This window comes from Xenopus laevis, chromosome 4L (assembly GCF_017654675.1).
Source record: "Xenopus laevis strain J_2021 chromosome 4L, Xenopus_laevis_v10.1, whole genome shotgun sequence".
Classification (NCBI taxonomy): domain Eukaryota; kingdom Metazoa; phylum Chordata; class Amphibia; order Anura; family Pipidae; genus Xenopus; species Xenopus laevis.
In genome coordinates this window covers 22,544,524-22,565,510 of record NC_054377.1, presented here as the reverse complement: position 1 = coordinate 22,565,510, position 20,987 = coordinate 22,544,524, and the positions used below count along the sequence as shown (strand labels likewise).

Genomic DNA, 20,987 nt, shown 5'->3' with positions numbered 1-20,987 from the left:
CCACAGATGCCAGTCTGAGGGGTTGGGGAGCAACCTGGGACAACTTGTCTGCCCAAGGTCAATGGTCTCCAAGGGAGTCCAAACTTCCTATCAACATCTTAGAGCTAAGGGCAATAAGACTAGCTCTGGCCGAATGGACAGAGTTATTACAGGCAAGTCCGGTTCGATTACAGAGCGACAATGCTACCGCAGTGGCGTACATAAATCGCCAGGGAGGTACTCGCAGCAAAGCGGCGCTGTTGGAAGCTCAACAAATTCTCAGTTGGGCAGAAACCAACGAAGTACAGCTGTCCGCGATCCATATCCCAGGAGTTCTAAACACCAAAGCAGATTACCTCAGCAGAATTCGTCTAGATCCGGGAGAATGGGAACTTCACCCAGAAGTGTTTGCAAAACTAGTACTCCATTGGGGACAACCACAGGTCGATCTAATGGCGTCAAGAAGCAACACAAAGGTGCCTCGATTCTTTGCTCGTTACCGAGAGAGACTGGCAGCAGGGGTCGATGCCATGACGCAGAAATGGCAGTTCAATCTGGCGTACATATTCCCTCCGCTACCCATGCTTCCACGAGTCCTCAAGAAGATCAGACAGTCAGACATCACGGTAATTGTGGTGGCTCCTTACTGGCCTCGGAGGACTTGGTTTTACGACCTTCAGGAAATGTCAATAGCACAACCGATACGTCTCGAGAACAGGCCGGATCTTCTGTTCCAAGGGCCCGTTGCACATCACAACCCAGGGTTGTTCGCTTTGACGGGATGGCTGTTGAGGCAGACATCTGGCGAAAACAAGGGTTAACAGAAGAAGTTATTGCCACATTACTGAGAGCTCGTAAGTCTTCATCTTCAAAATCATACTACAGAGTCTGGCAATCATATCGGAGTTGGTGCGAGGAGTTCAATCTATCCTTTCACAAGCTTAGCATTCCGAGAGTTCTGTCTTTCCTGCAGCGCGGGCTCAGGCGAGGTCTAAAACTCAGCTCTCTGAAAGTACAAGTATCAGCTCTGTCAATTCTATTTCAGTCCAAACTAGCCTTGAATGATACAGTACGCACTTTTCTACAAGGAGTGGCACATATAGTTCCTCCATATCAGCCTCCAGTTCCAGCATGGGATTTAAATGTTGTTCTTGAAGCCCTTCTGGATCCACCATTCGAACCGATGGGATCTATTTCAGATACTTGGCTTACCTGGAAGGTAGTGTTCTTAATGGCAATTACATCCACTAGAAGAGTGTCAGAACTGAGTGCACTATCGGCAGATCCATCTTTTCTAGTGTTCCACAAGGATAAGGCAGTCCTACGCACAGTTCCGTCTTTCCTTCCTAAGGTGGTCTCGTCATTTCACATTAACCAAGACATTGTTGTTCCCTCTTTCTGTCCGGAACCAAAGAATGATAAGGAACGTCGATTACACAACTTAGATGTAGTTAGAGCCTTACGATGGTATATTGAAAAGTCAAGGTCTTTTCGACGGTCTCAAACTCTCTTCGTATTACCATCAGGGCCCAGGAAGGGTCATCCTGCATCTAAAGCTACCATTTCTAGATGGATCAAGGAGACCATCAGACAGGCATACATGGCCAAAGGGAAGATTCCACCGGAGGGAATTCGAGCTCATTCTACAAGAGCAATCGGAGCTTCCTGGGCTTGGCGTAATTCGGCCTCATTGGACCAGATTTGCAGGGCGGCTACCTGGTCCTCTGTACATACTTTTTCAAAATTCTATAAAGTTGATATTTTTTCTTCAGCTGAAGCATCTTTTGGGCGCAAGGTGCTGCATTCTGTGCTGAAGTAATGATTATTTCGTTTTCCCGCCCTGCTGTTTTGGGGGCTGCTTTGTTAAGTCCCCATCGTCCCTGTGTCCCCCTATGATGACAGAGAAAACAGGATTTTTTATACTTACCGTTAAATCTGTTTCTCTGTGATCAATAGGGGGACACAGGGCGGCCCGCCCTAATGATTTCTTTTGTTGTTAACCAATTGGTTATTACGGGATGATTCCCTGATTTACCTTCTACGTGGGTAATTATTATTATTTTGTTTATTACGATATCTTGTTACAGCACTTTTTGTGACAAACTGATTGGATAAGCTGGAGTGTGGGGGTTAAGCCAGTTAGGCACGCCCACAATTTTATTAGTAAGTGTCCTGCCTCCTGGAGGGTGGAGCTTAACCCCATCGTCCCTGTGTCCCCCTATTGATCACAGAGAAACAGATTTAACGGTAAGTATAAAAAATCCTGTTATTGGTCCCAGTGCAATCTATTTATGTTTGCAGGGCCAAGTAGGCAGTTACCCTTTGTTTTCCTGGCAAATGGACAATTATTTGATGGACAATTCGTACAATTGTTTCGAGATAATCGTGGTCTCACAAAGATAATCGGAGTGTTTAAAAATCTTTACATCTATGGCCAGCTTTAGGGACAAGCAACTTATCCCTGAGGCTTATAAGGGACTTGCCTGACAAATTCTAAATTACTTCTTTTTATTTATATCTTGCAAAAATCAGGCCAATTTCCCATGTTTTTAACCCACAATGCAATGCTCCTTCCAGAATCTCTGCATAAGTGTACCCCCTGAAATTAGGTGCAACATTTTATCCTCAATAATGGAGACACAAACATTAGACATATTGCACTCAGATTGGGTCAGATTGGGCCGACGGGACACACATGGTAAAAACCCGGCTACTGCCGCTGCCCCAAACCTTCATCCATGGCCCCAGTAGCGGCCACTAGAAGTAATAAAAGTATGTGGGGGCGGGGGGGGGTTGTGTCTGGGGCACAAAGGAGGTGTATGGGGGGGGCTGAAGCAGCAGCTCTGGGATGACCAGTCCGGCCCTGTGCACTCCTACTTTGGTGCTCAAGCAGAAGACACAGCGTGCCCTAGACCTAGAATCTGTACATTTTTTGTGCATAAAACAATTTTTCCCCCACTACCACATTTCCCTTTTATTACTCATAGTCACCTGTTTAGGTTAAGTTCACATATACCCAGACAGAAGGACTTGGGAATACAGTGTCTTATGCCAGGAACAGAACATTTCAGAACAGTTAATCAATTAAGTGTCCTGTATACCCACGCCTGGGCTCCCATGCTTAATTGCATATCTAACTGCACCATGCTTTATGTGGGAATTCAATATATAGAAGAATTTGATATGTACTAAAACTTAACTTTTATATAATGTACTGATTATGGGATCTAGAGCTGAAAAAAAGTATAAAGATAAAAATTGCGATGATCTCACTGCCGTATCAGGGTGTAGGACTTGGAGCAGGCTCACCAGTTGTAGTGTGTGTTTCAGATTTCTCATCCTGTAACCCTGACCAGAAAATAACAATACACCCCTCAAAGTCATCAACTGGATAGAGATTCTCAGGTGACGGTAGGCAGAAAACCAGCAGGGTTATAGTAAGGCTATAGGTCATTATGAGTGGTTAGGCCAACCATGCTGCAACTTGCAAGGATCCTACCTGTGTCTGGTCATAAGCCACCAGACTTTGGCCTAAAACGGAGTGGGTGGTTGTCAGCACAGTATAGCCATGACCATTTGTGCCCTCTGACCAGCCAACTTAAGCCTTTTGCTGGCTAATTATAATGCCCCTGGAAGTCTTCCAGTAATCTGGTTGCTAGGGTCCAAATTACCCTAGCAACGATGCAAAGATTTTAAAAAGAGACTGGAGTATGAATAGGAGAGGGCCTGAACACAAAGAAGAGTAATATAAAGTAGGAATAGCCATACATTTGTAGCCTTACAGAGCATTGGTTTTTAGATGGGGTCAGTGACCCCTATTTGAAAGCTGGAAAGTATCAGTTTCAAAAACTTGAAAAATTGCTTAGAATTAGCCATTCTAAAGATGAACTTAAAGGTGAACCACCCCTTTAAGGGAAAGGCATAACAAGTGACCTCCAAAATGGTCCTGCAACTTTTGCGCCCAAACTGGGGCCGAGGTTCTGGGGAAGATAATGGCCACACATCTCTGCCCAAAGATTAGTGGAAAAGCCCTGAAGTGTATTGCACTGAATCCTAAGAAGAAAAACATAGAAAAAAGTGACAGACAGTGGAGTGAAATATAAAATTATAAAAGTTGGCTTCATGTTGCCCCAGCCTTTCAGATAGGTTATAAAAATGTACCTTACCACCATTGCCAAAAGATTGGGGTAAAAGAGCACTGTGATGCATAAAGTGCAGTTGCCTTAAAGAGCACAGGTGCCATAGCTCACAGGTGGGTGGTGCAATCCTGGGATTTCAGGCACCCCAGTGGTGCAAATCCTGGGGCACAAAAAAGCTTGGGCTTCAAAATACAGGCCTCCTGGCCCGTGGCCACAATCAAGTGGTTCTCCGTTCATTCTCCCCGATGGTAAACTGATAAGAACAGATACAACATAGACTATGATACATACTGTAGCCCTACAAAAAATATCAGCATTTTTTATTTGCTATGGAAGTTTCTGTTGGTTTTCTGGCATTTAGTACTTCTCTTTTAAGATCCTGTCCCTTTAACAGTTCCCTTGGCAAGTCGCTGTGCATAGTGCGTGGGATTCCATGATTTCCAATGTCATTATTCTGCTCTCTGGCTCGGAGATTAGATTTAGATCAATGCTGTATTAAGCTGTGGGTAGAGTAGGGTTTTAGCGATAACACCGCTCTCCTGTGATGCTCTGTCCTGACCTGTGCACCATAATAAAAAGCCTTAAGAAAAAGACCTAAGCCCCCCCAACGTCAGGAGTCAGAGCAAAGAAAGCTGTTATTAAGCGGTTTAGCAGAGCTTGGCTATTGTGAGTCCTCCTGAAACCAAAACAACATCCAATTAACCTCTCGAGATGAGAGGAAGACGATCCATGCATTCTACTGTAATCATTGTCATCCCGTCCTGCTCACAGCAAACCTCCTCTGAGCATTATTTATCAAATATCTTCTTAATGGCTTCTTCTTCTATCTTGTTTGATGCCCGGTTTAGACCTGGATTCATTTTTTCACTCTGGCTTTGCCCTATATAGAAAGTAATGTAGACCTATTTTTTACACGTGGTTGGTGGCTTTGCTATAGATATTTCCTTGGAAACATGCAAGGCTGATACAATAAATATGGTTGAGTTTCTTGCTCAACAACATCAAGGAACAGGAAAAGGTCAAAGAAAAATAATAAAAGGCATGTAACTCTAATAACTCCCTGGCCTGGATTTGTGGAGAGGCCACCAAGGCCCAGGCCTAGGACGGCAGGATTTTAGGGGGCGGCATGTTGCTTAACCGCACCCACATTGGTTCAGAAAAACTGAGGATGAGCAGGAAATAAAATATCCCAATTGCTCCAGTCCGATGATAAAAATTTGAGCGAATAAAAGAGAAGGGACCGGGCGACGAACGACAGTAGGCCTAGGGGCGCCCACTGTGTTAATCCGGCCCTGATAACTCCTCGGCTATTTGTGTGGCAATGGGGTTGTACAGCAGCAGGTATTGTGAGATACTTTATGACCAAGTAGAGTTATAGCTCTCTACCGTAAAGGAGACTAGTGCCCGTTCTTATCATGGGCTCTGGTCTTGAGGCGCTGTGTTAAAATCATGTGGCAGACACTACTATACATATGAACTGGATTTCAATTTGGATCCTGGTTAGGGTTGCCACCGTTTCTGGAAAAAAATACCGGCCTTCCTATATATTTATCTTTTTTTCTAATTAATAACATTGGGGTCAACCATCATTTTTAACTGCCAGGCCAGTAAAATACCAGCCAGGTGACAACCCTAATCCTGGTGAGCAAGGTCAGACTGGGAGGCCTGGGGCTGCTGTCTCAGGAGCCCACTGCCGCAAAGCCCCACCCCCCTATTTTTTCTTGCGGCAACTAGGGCCCTCACCCCCTGCGTGTACCTGTTTATTGGGGTAGCGGTGACTTATTCATGTCTGGGCCAACTGGGCCCACCAGGTTTTTTCCTGGTGTCCCACCGGCCCAGTCCAACCCTGCTGGTTAGGTATATAGGCTGTGGGAGGTGTCAGTAGATGTATCTCAGTAGTTTAGCAGCATGCTACTGAGATTTTTTATTGCACTCCAAAGGCAAAATTAAAATGGCTACCATTCTCTGCAAGCAGTGTTTCCTTTTGGGTAGTGCCGTGTAGGGCACAATGCCACCCATGTACATTGATGAATATGTGTTATTCATTTTTAAGCAAATTATTAAAACCTTTTAAGGGCAGAGACACATGTGGAGGAGGTTCGTGGAGATTCTTCGGGCGACTAATCTCCCCGAACTGCCTTCCCACTGGCTAGAATCTAAATCGGCAGTGGGATGGCATTCTGTACGCTTCATTTTCCAAAGTCGTTTCCTAGTGAGGCAACTTCGGGCGACTTTGGAAAACAAAGCACTCGAAGTGCCATCCCACCAGCGATTTTGATTCTAGCTGGTTAAGGCAGTTTGGAGAGATTAGTCGCCCGAATCTCCACGTATATCTCTGCCCTAAAGCAGTTTTTAAGTACTTCCAAAAATGCATTGAAATTGAATAAAATAAGAGCATCAGAATTCATTGACCCAGCTGAAGAGAAAACACAGGGCTCTATCCAGATGTTGAAATATATACAGTATATATACAGTATATATATATACAGTATATGGAGTGCAGTATATATCCTGCAATTAATAATGAATGCCTTACTGGTTAGTTACTGTGTGTGTTCTAAAAAAACATGTTCCAGAGAAAAGAGACGGGAGTAGATGGAGCTGAAGCTGCCTTAGATATGACCTCCATGAATAATTGACTGCACTTCAGCCCAGATCAGCCCACACTAAAAGTGGTTTCCACACCAATCTCGCTTCAGGAAGCAGATTTCAGTTGAGATTCTGTCGGCAGAATAAATTAACAATGCCTTGGTTTATCATTTAATAGGTTTCATAACGAATAATAGCCATTAACAATACTTTTTGGAGTGTAAGTGTGGAGTCATCAAGCCTGACTCCATCCATTAACTGGCAATCTGGCATCAAGCACAGAACTTTCCCCATAGAAAGACACCACCAAATTATGAGACTATATCAACCAGGTTCTGGCTAAACTGCTAAAGCAAATGAAAGTGCCACATCAAGGGCAGTGGTGTATCTAGAAGCCTATGGTCCAGGGGTGTTTCTACAGAGGAAGCAAATCTTGCAGCTGCAGGAAGGGCCCATGAAGTATAGGGAGCCCAAAATAAAGAGCCATTTCAACATATATTGATAAAACAGGACAACCTCTTTATATGTTGGGGGGCAGGTCTGGACTGGGATTCAAAATAGGCCCTGGCATTCCAAGTACACAGAGGCCCAAGCAGCCCCCCACCAGCTCAATAAATAGTCACTGTGTATGAGAATTTACAGCAGCCCCTCTGGCATTTGCCAGAACCCACAGATTTCCAATCCGGGTCTGTTGGGGGGCCCTAAAATTAATTTGCAGTTTCGCAAATTTTGGCAAAATGGGTCAGATTTGCCCATGCCTAATTGTTCCCCTTCTTCTACTGACCCCCAACTAAAAACAAATGCTCTGTAAGGCTAAAGTGTATTATTATTGCTACTTTTAATTACTCATGTTTCTATTCAGGCCTCTCCTATTCACATTCCAGTATTTGAATCAAATCATTGCACGGACACAACTAAATTGCTGAAATTGCAAACTGCAATAAAAAGCTAAATAACTCAAAAACCACAAATAATTGTCTACATCATACTAAAAGTCAGTTTAAAGGTGAATAACCCCTTAACTAATATTAGTTCTGCTATGTGGCCTATACAACTCTAGGCCATTGTTGTCTATATTGCCGTATGGTGTTAATTTGGTGTGCTCCCACTCTTTTATTGTCTAGCTGAGATATTGGTAGATTTTTCTAAACATGATGGAATTGGAAATGGGGTACGTTACTGGCACCCTGACATATGGGAGGTAAGATCTGCTTCTGTGGCTGCTGCATTTATGTGTAGGTTGTATAGCAATGCATTTGTTAAACATTCATGTCTAGCACTAACAGTGGCCACGAAGGCTGGTGTGTGTGTGTGTGCAGAGACTCAAGAATGAATTTTATAGCCTAGAGAGATATGCTGGTATTAATGCAGAGAACGAGGTTCCATTAACCTGATAATTAGCACTAATATAGGCCCTGAGCCATCATCTGAGGCCACAGAACTATGATTTCCAAATATCCCTATTTTTAATATTTCTTTACTGATAATTGTACCGGGTTTCTCTAAATGTATTCTAAAGGAATCATTTTATACGCTATTAAATAGAAGGTTCTCCCTACAGAAAGTGTCGACCATTGTAGGCCGATGCACTTATCCAAAAAAGTAGTTAATAACCATTAAAACTCTTAACAACCATGAAGAACCTAGAAGAACAAGATTCAAGGACAATAAAGGATCCATAACATAATTACGGTGGGTTGACCCACAGCCAATATATACGCAGCCTTTCCGAAAGCCGAAGGCATAGACAAGGGGGCAGACCATATTTGATTGACAGCTGAGATTTATAAATGAGCTTACAACAGCTATGAATGCTTTAATAAAAAATGTAAATTGGATTTCATGTTTAATTTAAAAAGGACTTTTATCATATAGCTTTTTATGTGTGCGTGACAGGTCCCCTTTAAGATCCATTCATGTGTTTGGCTTTCATCTCTGTGTAATCATCAGATTTCATACCCCAGGGCCCTGGTTAAATGCATAGGGTTTTAGCTGGGTCTTGTGAACATGCTGTAAATCACAGCTTAGTCCAATTCATAATGTTTGGTTGCTGTTTGATTCTGTTGAAGCTCTTGTTTTTTGTTTTTTTTTTTGTGGCAGCACCTAAGGAATTCTCTAAGCTAAACCTACATCCGTGGGATTTGGCATTGGCCTCTGCAGCATGTGTGTAGGCCTGTAACAAGAACAGTTAAACACAAAACATAGGCAGTTATTAGGATAACTCACCAAAGTAGATCAGTGGCCCAGGTGCTCCTGCCCCAGGCCCTCAGCTCAAGGGGGCGGATAAACCGTGAGCAAACAAACTCATATTGGTGCAAGGCACTCCGGTATACTACGAATAGATCAGACCGAAAAATAAATAAAAATTGAAACCTTTATTGTACAAACATCTCTTGCCTGACGCATTTCATGTAACTAAGTACTAAGTACCGGAGTGCCTTGCACCAATATTTGTTTGTTTGCTGTAGTTCTGTAGATGCAGAATAAAGACAGTATGATAGTTTAATGTTTACCAACAAAATGTTATTGTAGACAACTGGAAATTTCTAGAAAAGAATACTTGGTATTTTAAAACAAATAGCATGGGCAGGGCTGCCATCAGGGGGTCACAGGGGAGACAGTTGTTCGGGGCCCGCAGGATTTTGTGTCTAGGGGGGGCCGACCATACTTAATTTACTTGATTAACCAGGCCCCCCTGCTTTCAGCGTGTTGCTGCACAAAATATGACACAGCAGCTCTGCTCTTTGCACGGAAGATTTTCTACTATTAAGATTTCCTGTAACCTCATTGGTCCTTTAAGATTAAGTTCATGTAAATCTGCATTGGGATTGGATCCCCTTATCCAATCCCTGTACAGCTTTACCGGGACTTATTCTTAAAGGACCACGAGGTTACAGGAAATCTTAATAGGAGAAAAGCTTCCATGCACGGAGCTGCTGTGGCATATTTTGCGGGGGGCGGGCTAATCAAGTAGTAACGGTAGTGTGGAGTGGGCGGGATCTGGGGTGGGGCTTGGGGGCCGGGGAGGGCCCAGGGGGCCCTGAAAATAGAGTTGTACGGGGCCCCGTGATTTCTAATGGCGGCCCTGAGCATGGGGCTGGGTGGCACTCCCCCACACACATCTACAGATAGGGGTTCCACGTTTTCTGGAAGGTTACATTACATCAGCCAATGAAAGACAAAGCTGTGTCTTTTCCTCACCTCTTCCTGTTACAGGCACAACCTGCATTAGTTTCCTGTCATGTGATCAGTGAGTGACACAAAGAGCATCACAAAATGGCACCTTCATGCCCGGATTTATGGCGAGGCTACAAAGGCCCAGGCCTAGGGCTGCAAAATATTAGGGGCGGCTCCCCATCTCTTTGGTGCAGGCACGCACGCATGATTGCGGGGAGGGGGGTATGTTGGCGCTAGGACCACGCGGCCTCCCGCCCACTAAATCCAGCGCTGGGCACCTCACAGTACCAAACGATAAAAGGGAAATAACTACTGTTATGCTAATTTCTTTGAAAGATTCTTTCATAGGTCATTTATTAGGAGATACATTGTCTATCAATTGTACAGGTATGGGAAACCCGTTATCCAGAAAGTTCCGAATTACAGAAAGGCCGTCTCTCATTGATTCCATTTTATCCTAATCCAAATTTTTAAAAATGATTTCCTTTTTCTCTGTAATAATAAAACAGTACATTGTACTTGACCCCAACTAAGATATAATTAATCCTTATTGGAAGCAAAACCAGCCTATTGGGTTTATGTAATGTCTAAATAGTTTTCTTGTAGAATTAAGGTATGAAGATCCAAATTACAGAAAGATCCATTACCTGGAAAACCTCAGGTCCAAGCATTCTGGATAACAGGTCCCATACCTGTAGTTTTTTTTTTCAGGAACATTCTATACTTTAAACTACATTTTAGAGAATTCCTTGGGTTCAATTTAAAGATCACGTCGCATGAGCTTTGTGCTTTCTAGATCTGAGATGTACTTAGCTAGCCCATTAAATATGATTATTTGGCTCCTAAATCCTCAAAAGAGGTTATTTTAACCAAAAACATCTCTATATTGACAGTCTGATCACCTGCTCAGGGACTGTGAGCTACAGGGCCAGAACTAGGGGTAGGCAGAATAGGTACATATCTAAGGCACAACAATGGGGGAATGTTGGACAGGTTTCTCTTGAAGAATCTCCTACCTACCCCTAGTCAGAGATTCCTTGTCCCCGATGCTGCCCCTCACTGTGCGCTCCTCCGCGTGGCAGCACTGTGCATATGTGTACACATTCATTTGTGCACATGTGGGGGGTAAGGTGGCCAATCGGGTTGCCTAGGGCATCTTGTGGGCTTGGCCTGCCTCTGGTGGGCTGTAGTCTGCAGGTTTGGAGGCTGTAGGTCTTTCGATGCTTTTCATCCAAACAAAATTAGTTCAAATTCCAACTGGCTGGAGATGCGTAGCTGAGCAATATAAGCCCTGTGATATATATATATATATATATATATATATATATATATATATATATATATATATATATATATATATATATACTGGTGGCTAAGAAAGATGAGAAACTGTATGGGATATAGTTATTTTAACTAACTCATCCAGTGATGTCCATGTGAGGTGCTATAGCGTTATAGACCAACATGCCCATGTTCAGTGCAGTTTCATTACCCTTACAAGTGGGAAATGGTGGGAGTTCTTTGCAGTATATGATCCTAAATCTGTGCTGAGTGTATAAATGACAGGCTTTTTGCTTCCTCGCACTGACATGTCATCGCCAGAAAACAGGAGTCCCGTCATGCTGCCAAGTGCTTCCTTTGTCTGCGCCGTAGCCTTTGTTCATGGTAATTGGCATTATCTGTCCATCAGTCACTTTCCTCGTATGGGGAGATAAGTAGGTGTTATCTGTAGCCAGGCTGTGACTTTGTGTGCTGGGCCAGTGGCTGTGCCGCTCAGGATAATTCTTGCCTTGGGTTGGAAAATGGCTTTATTGGCAGCACTCAGCAGAGGCAGGTGTCAGAGCAAGTCTGGCGGCTCAGCGACAAATTCTTCCATCCAAGCAAAGACTGGCAGTCAAATATACAGGGCAAATGTCTGAATAAAAGTGATATATACAAGGATATAAATCCATAACACCTTAGTTTAATATGTGTACATTTAAAGAAAAACAAACAGTATGAACAACTGAACCATGTGAAAGCAGGCCTGGATTTGTGGGCAGGCCACAAAGGCCCGGGCATAGGATGGTAAAAATTTGGGAGTGGCATGTTGGCCGCATCACCACCGGTAGCCATACAATATTGCATGGCAGAAAAATACTTGTTTTTATTGTTCTACCGGGTTCAACAAAGCATATTTATCTATCATCTATCTATCTACAGAATAAATTTGTTTAGCCCATATTACAATCTCGACCATGCCTATTTACACTTTACAATCCCGATCATGGCATTGGAATGTGGACCCGGCACTTTGGTGCTCTCTAATTTCTATGTCTGAATAATGAGCAAGCTGGGGCATCCATTGTAATGCCTGTGTTCTACCCCCAGTCCACCCCTCATGAATACATTGCCACCAAACAAGCAGTGCTGTATTCAGCAGGGAGGCACAGTGGCTCCAGATGGAGTACAAAGACCTTCAACTCTGGTTACGAAGCAGAGGGTTTGTACATTTTATACATTATGTAAATGAGCCATTTAGTGCTTATAGGAAAGTGAGCAACATTTTAGGCATATTGGGGCATATCTGGAAATACAGTAACTGGGCATGGTCAGTGTGGATAAGGGATACAGCCTAATTTGAGCCTCTTGCGGAGTATGTTCAGATTGATATCTAATCCCAGTCCCAGAAGAAGACTTGTGCACACTCAGCAGCCCAAGGCAACGTCCATTATTATTTGAGTTCCTTTTCATACATTTTTGATTGAACTTAAAATCCCCTTTTGCTCTGCACCTCACTTGTACTAGAATTTGTATTCCCTAAGCTTTAAAATAGGCGCCCAGTATATTCTACCTACCTGCTGATTATTTGCTATGGGTTTCTAGACCTGGTCAAACATTTGCAAATCTCTTACCCCATATTGTCAGGGAGACATCACTGATTTTGGAGGAAACATTCATATTAGAGATTCAAAAGCTAAGAGTGGGGCTTCTCAGGGATCCGTAAGATGCTGGCCATGGAAACTAGAGAGATACTTTGCACCGAGACACATTAACCCTCATTCCCATTTCATCCCTTTCATCAGAAACCAGATCATCTTATCCATAGGCTGCCTTTTTCTTTAAGGAGTTTGATGCCTAATGATGACAGAATGGCGTGTAGTGGTTGAGTGATCTCAGAAAGGACCTGAAGTAATCCCATCGGGAAGGGATTGTGCTCTGAGCCGGCTCATCCCTCTAATCCTTTTTAGTAGTATGTTTTATTTGTTTTGCTGCAAGTCTTTGCGTGTGTGCTGGGGCTTTATCAATAAAAGATAACAATAAGCGTGTTTGTTTAGAGAATACATTAAGAGCCACTTACAAATGGATTAAAACAGTCTTAATTAAAGGAAATGTTGTTAAAGAGCATTTTGTTTCTATGCAAAACATTGCTTTGATAGAAAAGAAGTTGTGTGAACATACATGTGCCATTTCCTGTAGTCTCAATAAGTCTGTCTCCATCATGAGTTAATTCTTCTTCTGCTGAAAAGTAAGACATCAGCAAAAAGAGAACTAGTGTTCCCCAAGCACACCTCTTTTTTAATATCCAAAATAACCATAGAAATTGGTAGGCTGAAGGCTTATATCAAAACCCAGTTGGCAAAAAAAGGGCCCTAATGACTAAGGGGGCCCACTAGCCTTCAGACAGGTGCTCTGATGTCACTGCACAGCCTGCATTATAGATGGATGATAGACCAACTAATAGGCTCCTAAATAGTTGTCTCCTACATTGACTGGCTGAAACTTTCGGTAGGGTCATACGATCCTTGTTTGAAGGCCAGTGGGACCCCTATAGGTGCTCTGATGTCACTGCACAGCCTACATGATGGATGGATTATACATAGATGGATGATAGGCTCTTATACCAGCCAATAGTTTCCTAAATAGTTGGCTCCTGCATTGATTGGCTGAAACTTTCAGTAGGGTCATACTGTCCTTGTTTGAAGACCAGTGGGACCCCTATAGTTGCTCTTATCTCAATGCACAGCCTAGATTATGGATGGTTGATACATATATGTATGATAGGCTTCTATACCAGCCAATATGCCCCTAAATAGTTGACTCCTACATTGATTGGCTGAAACTTTCAGTAGGGCCCAGTGTGCCCCCTATAGGTGTTCTAAAGTCACTGCACAGCCTCATGTACCAGCCAATATACTCCTAAATAGTTCGCTCCTACAATGATTGACTGAAACTTTCAGTAGGGTCATACTATCCTTGTTTGAAGACCAGTGGGACCCCTATAGTTGCTCTTATGTCAATGCACAGCCTAGATTATGGATGGTTGATACATATATGGATGATAGGCTCCTATATCAGCCAATATGCCCCTAAATAGTTGACTCCTACATTGATTGGCTGAAACTTTCAGTAGGGCCCAGTGGGCCCCCTATAGGTGCTCTAAAGTCACTGCACGGCCTCATGTACCAGCCAATATACTCCTAAATAGTTGGCTCCTACAATGATTGGCTGAAACTTTCAGTAGGGTCATACTATCCTTGTTTGGAGACCAGTGGGACCCCTATAGGTGCTCTGATGTCACTGCACAGCCTAGATTATGGATGCATGATACATAGGTGGATGATAGGCTCATATACCAGGCAGTAAACTCCTAAATAGTTGGCTCCTACATTGATTGGCTGAAACGTTCAGTAGGACCCAGTGAGTCTCCTATAGGTGCTCTAACTCACTGCACAGCTTGCATGATGGATAGATGATAGTCTCCTTTACCATCCAATAGGCTCCTAAATAGTTGGCTCCTACATTGATTGGCCAAACTTTCATATTCTCTCATTGCAGGAGCCAGTACTTAGGCTAAACGAATATTTGCAAGAGACACCCTGTCAAATTAAGAGAGAGGAAACGTTAATATTTTATGTAATCTGTAAAGTGTAAAACAATATTTTTATATACATTTTTAATGTAAAACAATATGCAAAACCCAGTTCAACACAAGGTTGTACAACATATTAAAAGTTTAAAGGGCAATACAAAGTTAATGCATTTGTTTTATCCGTCTGTAAATCATTCATCGACTCTCTAGGATGAATATTTGATTCTTCTGTTGTGCATAAAATGGAAATAGAAATCAAACCGCTATTAAATCCAATGATTTCTGTAAGCGATCAGCGCTCACATCTAGGAATACACATGTTGACCCAGCATGCTTCTTCTCCTCTATACATTTTGATTGGGTACCAAGAGAGATTGGTTTCTAGAATGAAATGATAAATGTTTAAACAGAGTATGTATAATAATGTATTATAACAGTGTATTAATCATAGCGTCAATAGTCCCACCATTGTCCACATTCACGGAAACAAAGGCCACGGGACCATTGCTGCTGCTGAAATATAAACTATGGAGCTTCTATAGGAAAACTGTCATTATCTGCTCTGGTTTTTCCGTAACATTGATATTCTGACTTTATTTTCTCCCTCTCCTTTTAATTGATCTGAACAATCTGTAATGTTCTCTGCTGTTGTTTTCCAGATCGATAGATACGCACAGCAAGACCTGAAGAAGGGTCTTCATCTGTATGGCACAGAAGGGAACATCGGCCTCACCAATGCATGGAGCATCATTCAGACTGATGTATGTAGCGCTCTGCACAGTAGCTCAATGAATACAAGATCTCTTCTACGAGATTGCACTAAACTCCAGTATTGGATATCAGAAACCGTAGGAGTGAGCGCCAGCATACATTACTCAATATTGCGGCTTAGTCTGGCTTAGTGGTGCTTTTTTTTTTTTTTTTTTCTCTGATTTTTTTTTTTCATTGCCTCTGCAACTTAAAAAAACTGGAGGTATTTCTACAACACTGGGGAAAATGATAAAGTGCTTGCGGAGAATAAAAACATACATAGAAAGCAAGTGAAAGCGCATTGCTCACGCTACAGTGGAATTACTGAGATAAGAGAGCCGAACTTCTTTCACTGAGCTGTAATAAAAGGAATTGATTTTTGTTGACTTTATACTGAACTAGGTATTTTTATTGCAACCCTCATAAATATATTAAGATCCATTTAAGGAGGCAAGACAAGGCAACGTGTTTATTTTCCTTAAGATTTTTTAAGAAGAGGCTGCTGGCTGGTGTTCTTAAATAGCTAGAAAGCTGGCACAACATGGAAGCCAAACGTGAGCATATCCATGCAGATACACAAATGCTTCTCTATCCGCACTAGATGTTACTGGCCCCTCTGCAAATTCAATTTAGGGCCCCTAAACATTGGTAATTTGACCCATTCTACCAAGACATATTGATATAGATTATTTAGGGCAAGGTCACATGGGGCGTTTTTAAAACCACATATACGAGGGTAACTACGTACTTTAATAATGAAATGCGCACTATAGCAATCCCAACGGGACACTTGCGAGCCAACATCTGCTAAGGCAAGGATCCCCAAGAAAACTGCTTGTGCGGCTGGGCGGCTTGCCGCCCCTTAATTGATGCCGCCCTAGGCCTGGGCCTATGCGGCCTTGCTGCAAATCCAGGCCTGCCTCCAAGCCTGGAATTCAAAAATAAGCACCTGCTTTGAGGCCAACTGGGAGCAACATCCAAGGGGTTGTGGAGCAATATGTTGCTCGCTCTACTGGTTGGGGATCACTGGGCTAAGGGATGCCAGTATTTGCTTTTTTTCAGCAGATACGCCAAGTAAACACCATATTATTGAACTCTGTGGGATCCACAAGTTTGAAAATATACTTTGTTGAAAGATGCCATGTATTTTCAATATGGCGGCCAAACTCTTGCGAGATTGATTGCGCATAGACGTATTTGTGATGTTGTACGCTGCTCATGTAATTACGTTGTGTATTGACGAACACTACGGCTACAATTTGCATGCAAATTCCTTTTCCACTTGGCTTTTTTTTCACAAAAGTTTACAAAAATTTTCCAGGTGGAATTGTGGGGAACAAGAAAAAACAGAAATGCATGTTGGGAAAAAGAAATTGCAGGATGGAAAACGCCCCATGTGACCTTTTACATATTTTTTTCTTAGTTTTCATGATATTTGCAGTTTTACAATGTTGATCTACTGAATTTGTAACTTGAGCTCTTCCTGCTGTTCTGTTCAGGTGGAAACTGGACACAATAGCTGGAGCTTAAGTTAGGGGCGCAAGAATGATTTCCTGAGGTTTCCCTGCTTAGTTTTATTGCTGAATGTGATTGAAATGATAGAACCGAGCAGAGAAACGTCAGTAGATGCTCCCTGCTTCAGTCAAGTAAACTGCTGCTCTAAACTCACAAGTCTTTATAAATATATAAGTAGAGGCTATAAATGTCCCCAACCTTTTTAACCCATTAGCCATAGTCAAATAGAGAAAGCATTGGAGAGCCATACAAGCATCAAAAAAGTTCCTTGCGGTTGCCAAATAAGGGATGTGATTGGCTATTTCTTTGCAAGCCAGTACAATTATGTCTTTACGCCTGCAACACTTGGGTATCACTGCCAGATCACTAAACAATGCCCTGGGTCCAACCTTGTCCTGTACTTTGTATAGGGAAGCTTTACCCGGTTTTGCAATGAAGGTCTGGGCTGTCAAGTGAATACCTTATGCTTATTTACAATAAATGAATATCTTACATTGTATAGTTTTGCTGTCCATGGAGACCATTTCAGTGGCTTATAAGAAACACATTCTCGGTAGGCTTCGGTTACCCTTTAACTAATACCATTGTATCTGTTTGCGCTGATAAGGAAATCTGCCTCCTTTCCCTGCGAGTGAATTGCGCTACCGACAGACTTTGTTTTAGCTAATACACTAAAATCTAACAATGTGCTGCACAAGCTGTAGCTCTAATCAGCTAATCAGTAATTAACTTTCACTTGTCATAATGCGTTTGGAATAATGAGAGAAAAGCATCTTATTAGGGCTATTCCACACGGGGAGATAGCCTTGCGTTTGCGGTCGCGGCGACAAAGCGCCGCGCCAGTCGCCGCGACCGGCGCAGGCGACAGTTTTGTATGGGCGCCTATGTAAAAACGCCTGTGCTAACCACACGAGGCGATGCGCTTTTCAACAGTCGCCTGAAAATGCCTCGCCAGGCTTTTTCAGGCGACTGTTGAAAAGCGCATCGCCTCGTGTGGTTAGCACAGGCGTTTTTACATAGGCGCCCATACAAAACTGTCGCCTGCGCCGGTCGCGGCGACTGGCGCGGCGCTTTGTCGCCGCGACCGCAAACGCAGGGCTATCTCCCCGTGTGGACTAGCCCTTAGGCCGAGGCAGGGAAGGAAATGCTGCATTTTGACTGGTTTAGTTCACAGTGGTACATTTAGCGGTTAAATTTCACATCACTTTTAATTGCAGGTAAATTCACACTCCACTTTCAGGAAATTATCAGGGTTAATTGACAAGCACTTTATATTTACTGTCTATATATTTTATTTTTTATAATGACTTAAAAGTGAGGCACTGTCATTTCAAATATGAATCTAGATGAGCAGAACTGTAATTCTATTTAGAAGTGTGGTCTGTTGGACAAAAGAATTTATCCAGAATGGGTCCTGGGGTTTTCCAGATAACAGATCTTTCCGTAATTTGGATCTTCACAGGGCTAGCATAAGAGGCACCTGCCTAGGAAGCAACGAAAGGGGGGCAGGTACCTGTCTTCTGCCTACTCCTAGTCCATATTCGCTGCTCTCCCTTTCTCTCCAGCGCTCTCTCCCCTCCCCTCTTGCGCTTTCTCCTGCCTCCCTCCCGCACTTTCTCCTGTCTCCTTCCACTCCGGCGCTCTCTCCTGCCTCCCTCCCTTCCGCAACCCTCCCCTCCGGTGCTCTCTCCTGCATCCCTCCCCTCTGGCGCTCTCTCCTGCATCCCTCCCCTCTGGCGCTCTCTCCTGCATCCCTCCCCTCCGGTGCTCTCTCCTGCATCCCTCCCCTCTGGCGCTCTCTCCTGCCCCCTCCCCTCCAGTGCTCTCTCCTGCATCCCTCCCCTTCGGTGCTCGCTCTCTCCTGCCCCCTCCCCTCCGGTGCTCTCTCCTGCATCCCTCCTCTCTGGCGCTCTCTCCTGCATCCCTCCCCTTCGGTGCTCGCTCTCTCCTGCCCCCTCCCCTCCGGTGCTCTCTCCTGCATCCCTCCTCTCTGGCGCTCTCTCCTGCATCCCTCCCCTTCGGTGCTCTCTCCTGCATCCCTCCCCTTCGGTGCTCTCTCCTGCATCCCTCCCCTTCGGTGCTCTCTCCTGCATCCCTTCCCTCCGGTGCTCTATCCTGCATCACTCCCCTCGGGCGTGTGATCCGATTGTTGGGCCCACGATCGGATCAGCCCGATATCACCCACCTCTGGATAAGCATATCAGGGAGAGATCCACTTGTTGGGCAACCCCACCAAACGAGCAGAACTTTTACTGCATGGCCACTTTTATAAAATATCTAGCCTTATTCTTTCTCATTCAGTTCAGAGATTCTTATTCAAGCTTCAGTCCCGGTAATGGTAACATTTGCAGCCAATCAAAATGATGATAATTGAGGTGCTGTTGCGCTCGCATTTACAAACGTGTCTTATGAAAAATACATGAAAGATCTGATCAGAAATTCTGCTTATTTTTTGTTTGTGCTTCAGTTCCGATGCTGCGGAGTCGCTAATTATACCGATTGGTTTGAGGTGTACAACGCCACCCGTGTCCCCGACTCCTGCTGCCTGGAATTTAGTGAGAACTGTGGCCTGCACTCCCCGGGCACCTGGTGGAAATCGGTGAGTTACAATGGAGTGTTGATTTGTAATGGCATTGATAATTGTAGTGTGCCAGTCATAGGGACCTGTGTTCTCCTCCCTGTATACTGTAGGAAGTAGTGGACAGAATAACACAATGCCTATAAATGTCTGTCTTTGTCTGTTCCTACAATTAATCATTAACATCCCATCGTTGCACCGTGTAATATTAGAAGGAGTTGGAAGAGTGACTTCCCTGGCAAAAAACAGGTATTGTTGGTACTCAAGGAAAGGCTTCGAGACCTGAAATATTTCAGCTCAGAGGGAGCATTTAAATAATACAGGTATGGGACCTGTTATCCAGAATTCTCAGAAACAGGAGTTTTCTGGATATGGGGTCTTTCTGTCATTTGGATCTCCAAACCTTGTCTACTGAAAAAATCATTTAGGGGGTTATTTATCAATGTCCGATTTTATCTCAACATTTTCTGCTACAAACTCCGATCATATCGTTTTTTTAAGCTTATTTATTACAATTTCCTGAAATCTGCTTTGCGGGAAAAAAAATCTGATTATCACGATTTTTGGGGGGTTTTTAACCTGAAAACTCTGATTTCATATGCTTTTTCACCTGAAACCCAGCGCACATCAAATAATCATTGGGACTTCTCCCATTGACTTATATGCAACCTCAACAGGTCTGCAATGCCGAATTCTGACTTTTCCATCCTCTGGGTTTAATAAATTCCAAACAATTTGTGATTTTTTTTTTTTTTTTTAAAAGTCCGATTTTATAAATAAAAAAAACAAATCGCAATTTTTTCGGGATTTTTGCATTCGGAGTTTAGTAAATAACCCCTTAAATATTAAGGGAATTATTTATCAAAGGTCGAGTTGTGTTTTTCCCCAAAAATTCGAGTTTTTCGAGAGTAGTTTCACTAAAAACTCGTTTTTTTTCAGGATCAAAAAAAACAACAACTTTTTTTTCAGATTTATTATCTGGAGCTGCAAAAAAGCTTGAATTCAAAAATACTCCAGATAAAACCTGTCGATGGTCATGTAGAAGTCAATGGCACAGGTCCCTTCAACCATTTGAAGATGTTTTTAATAAATAATGTTTTGATAAATAGCCCCATAAATAAACCCAATTGGATTGTTTGTCTCCAATAAGGATTAATTATATCTTAGTTAGAATCACAAACAAGGTACAGTTTCATTATTATAGAGGAAGGAATTAATTATAAATTTTTTTTAATTATTTCATGAAAATGGAGTCTATGGGAGATAGCCTTCCTGTAATTCAGATCTTTCTGGATAACGGGTTTAGGATTAACAGATCCTACATGTATATATAATATAATGTTTTTTCACTGGTACATTTGCTATCCCTTATTCCCCACTCTTCATTGTTTACAGTCTTACTCTTCCC

At 43.0% G+C, this 20,987-nt stretch overlaps 1 protein-coding gene across 8 annotated transcripts in view; it reads left to right on the top strand.

Annotated features, from left to right (window-relative positions):
* LOC108713861 (tetraspanin-4) overlaps positions 1-20,987 on the top strand; it is a 374,746-nt gene that overhangs the window by 346,265 nt on the left and 7,494 nt on the right. For all 8 annotated transcript variants that reach the window (XM_041589969.1, XM_041589965.1, XM_018257529.2 and 5 more), the window contains 2 exons: positions 15,396-15,497; positions 19,469-19,600. In XM_041589969.1, coding sequence (XP_041445903.1) covers positions 15,396-15,497; positions 19,469-19,600 — 234 coding nt within the window. The remainder of the gene's footprint in view (positions 1-15,395; positions 15,498-19,468; positions 19,601-20,987) is intronic.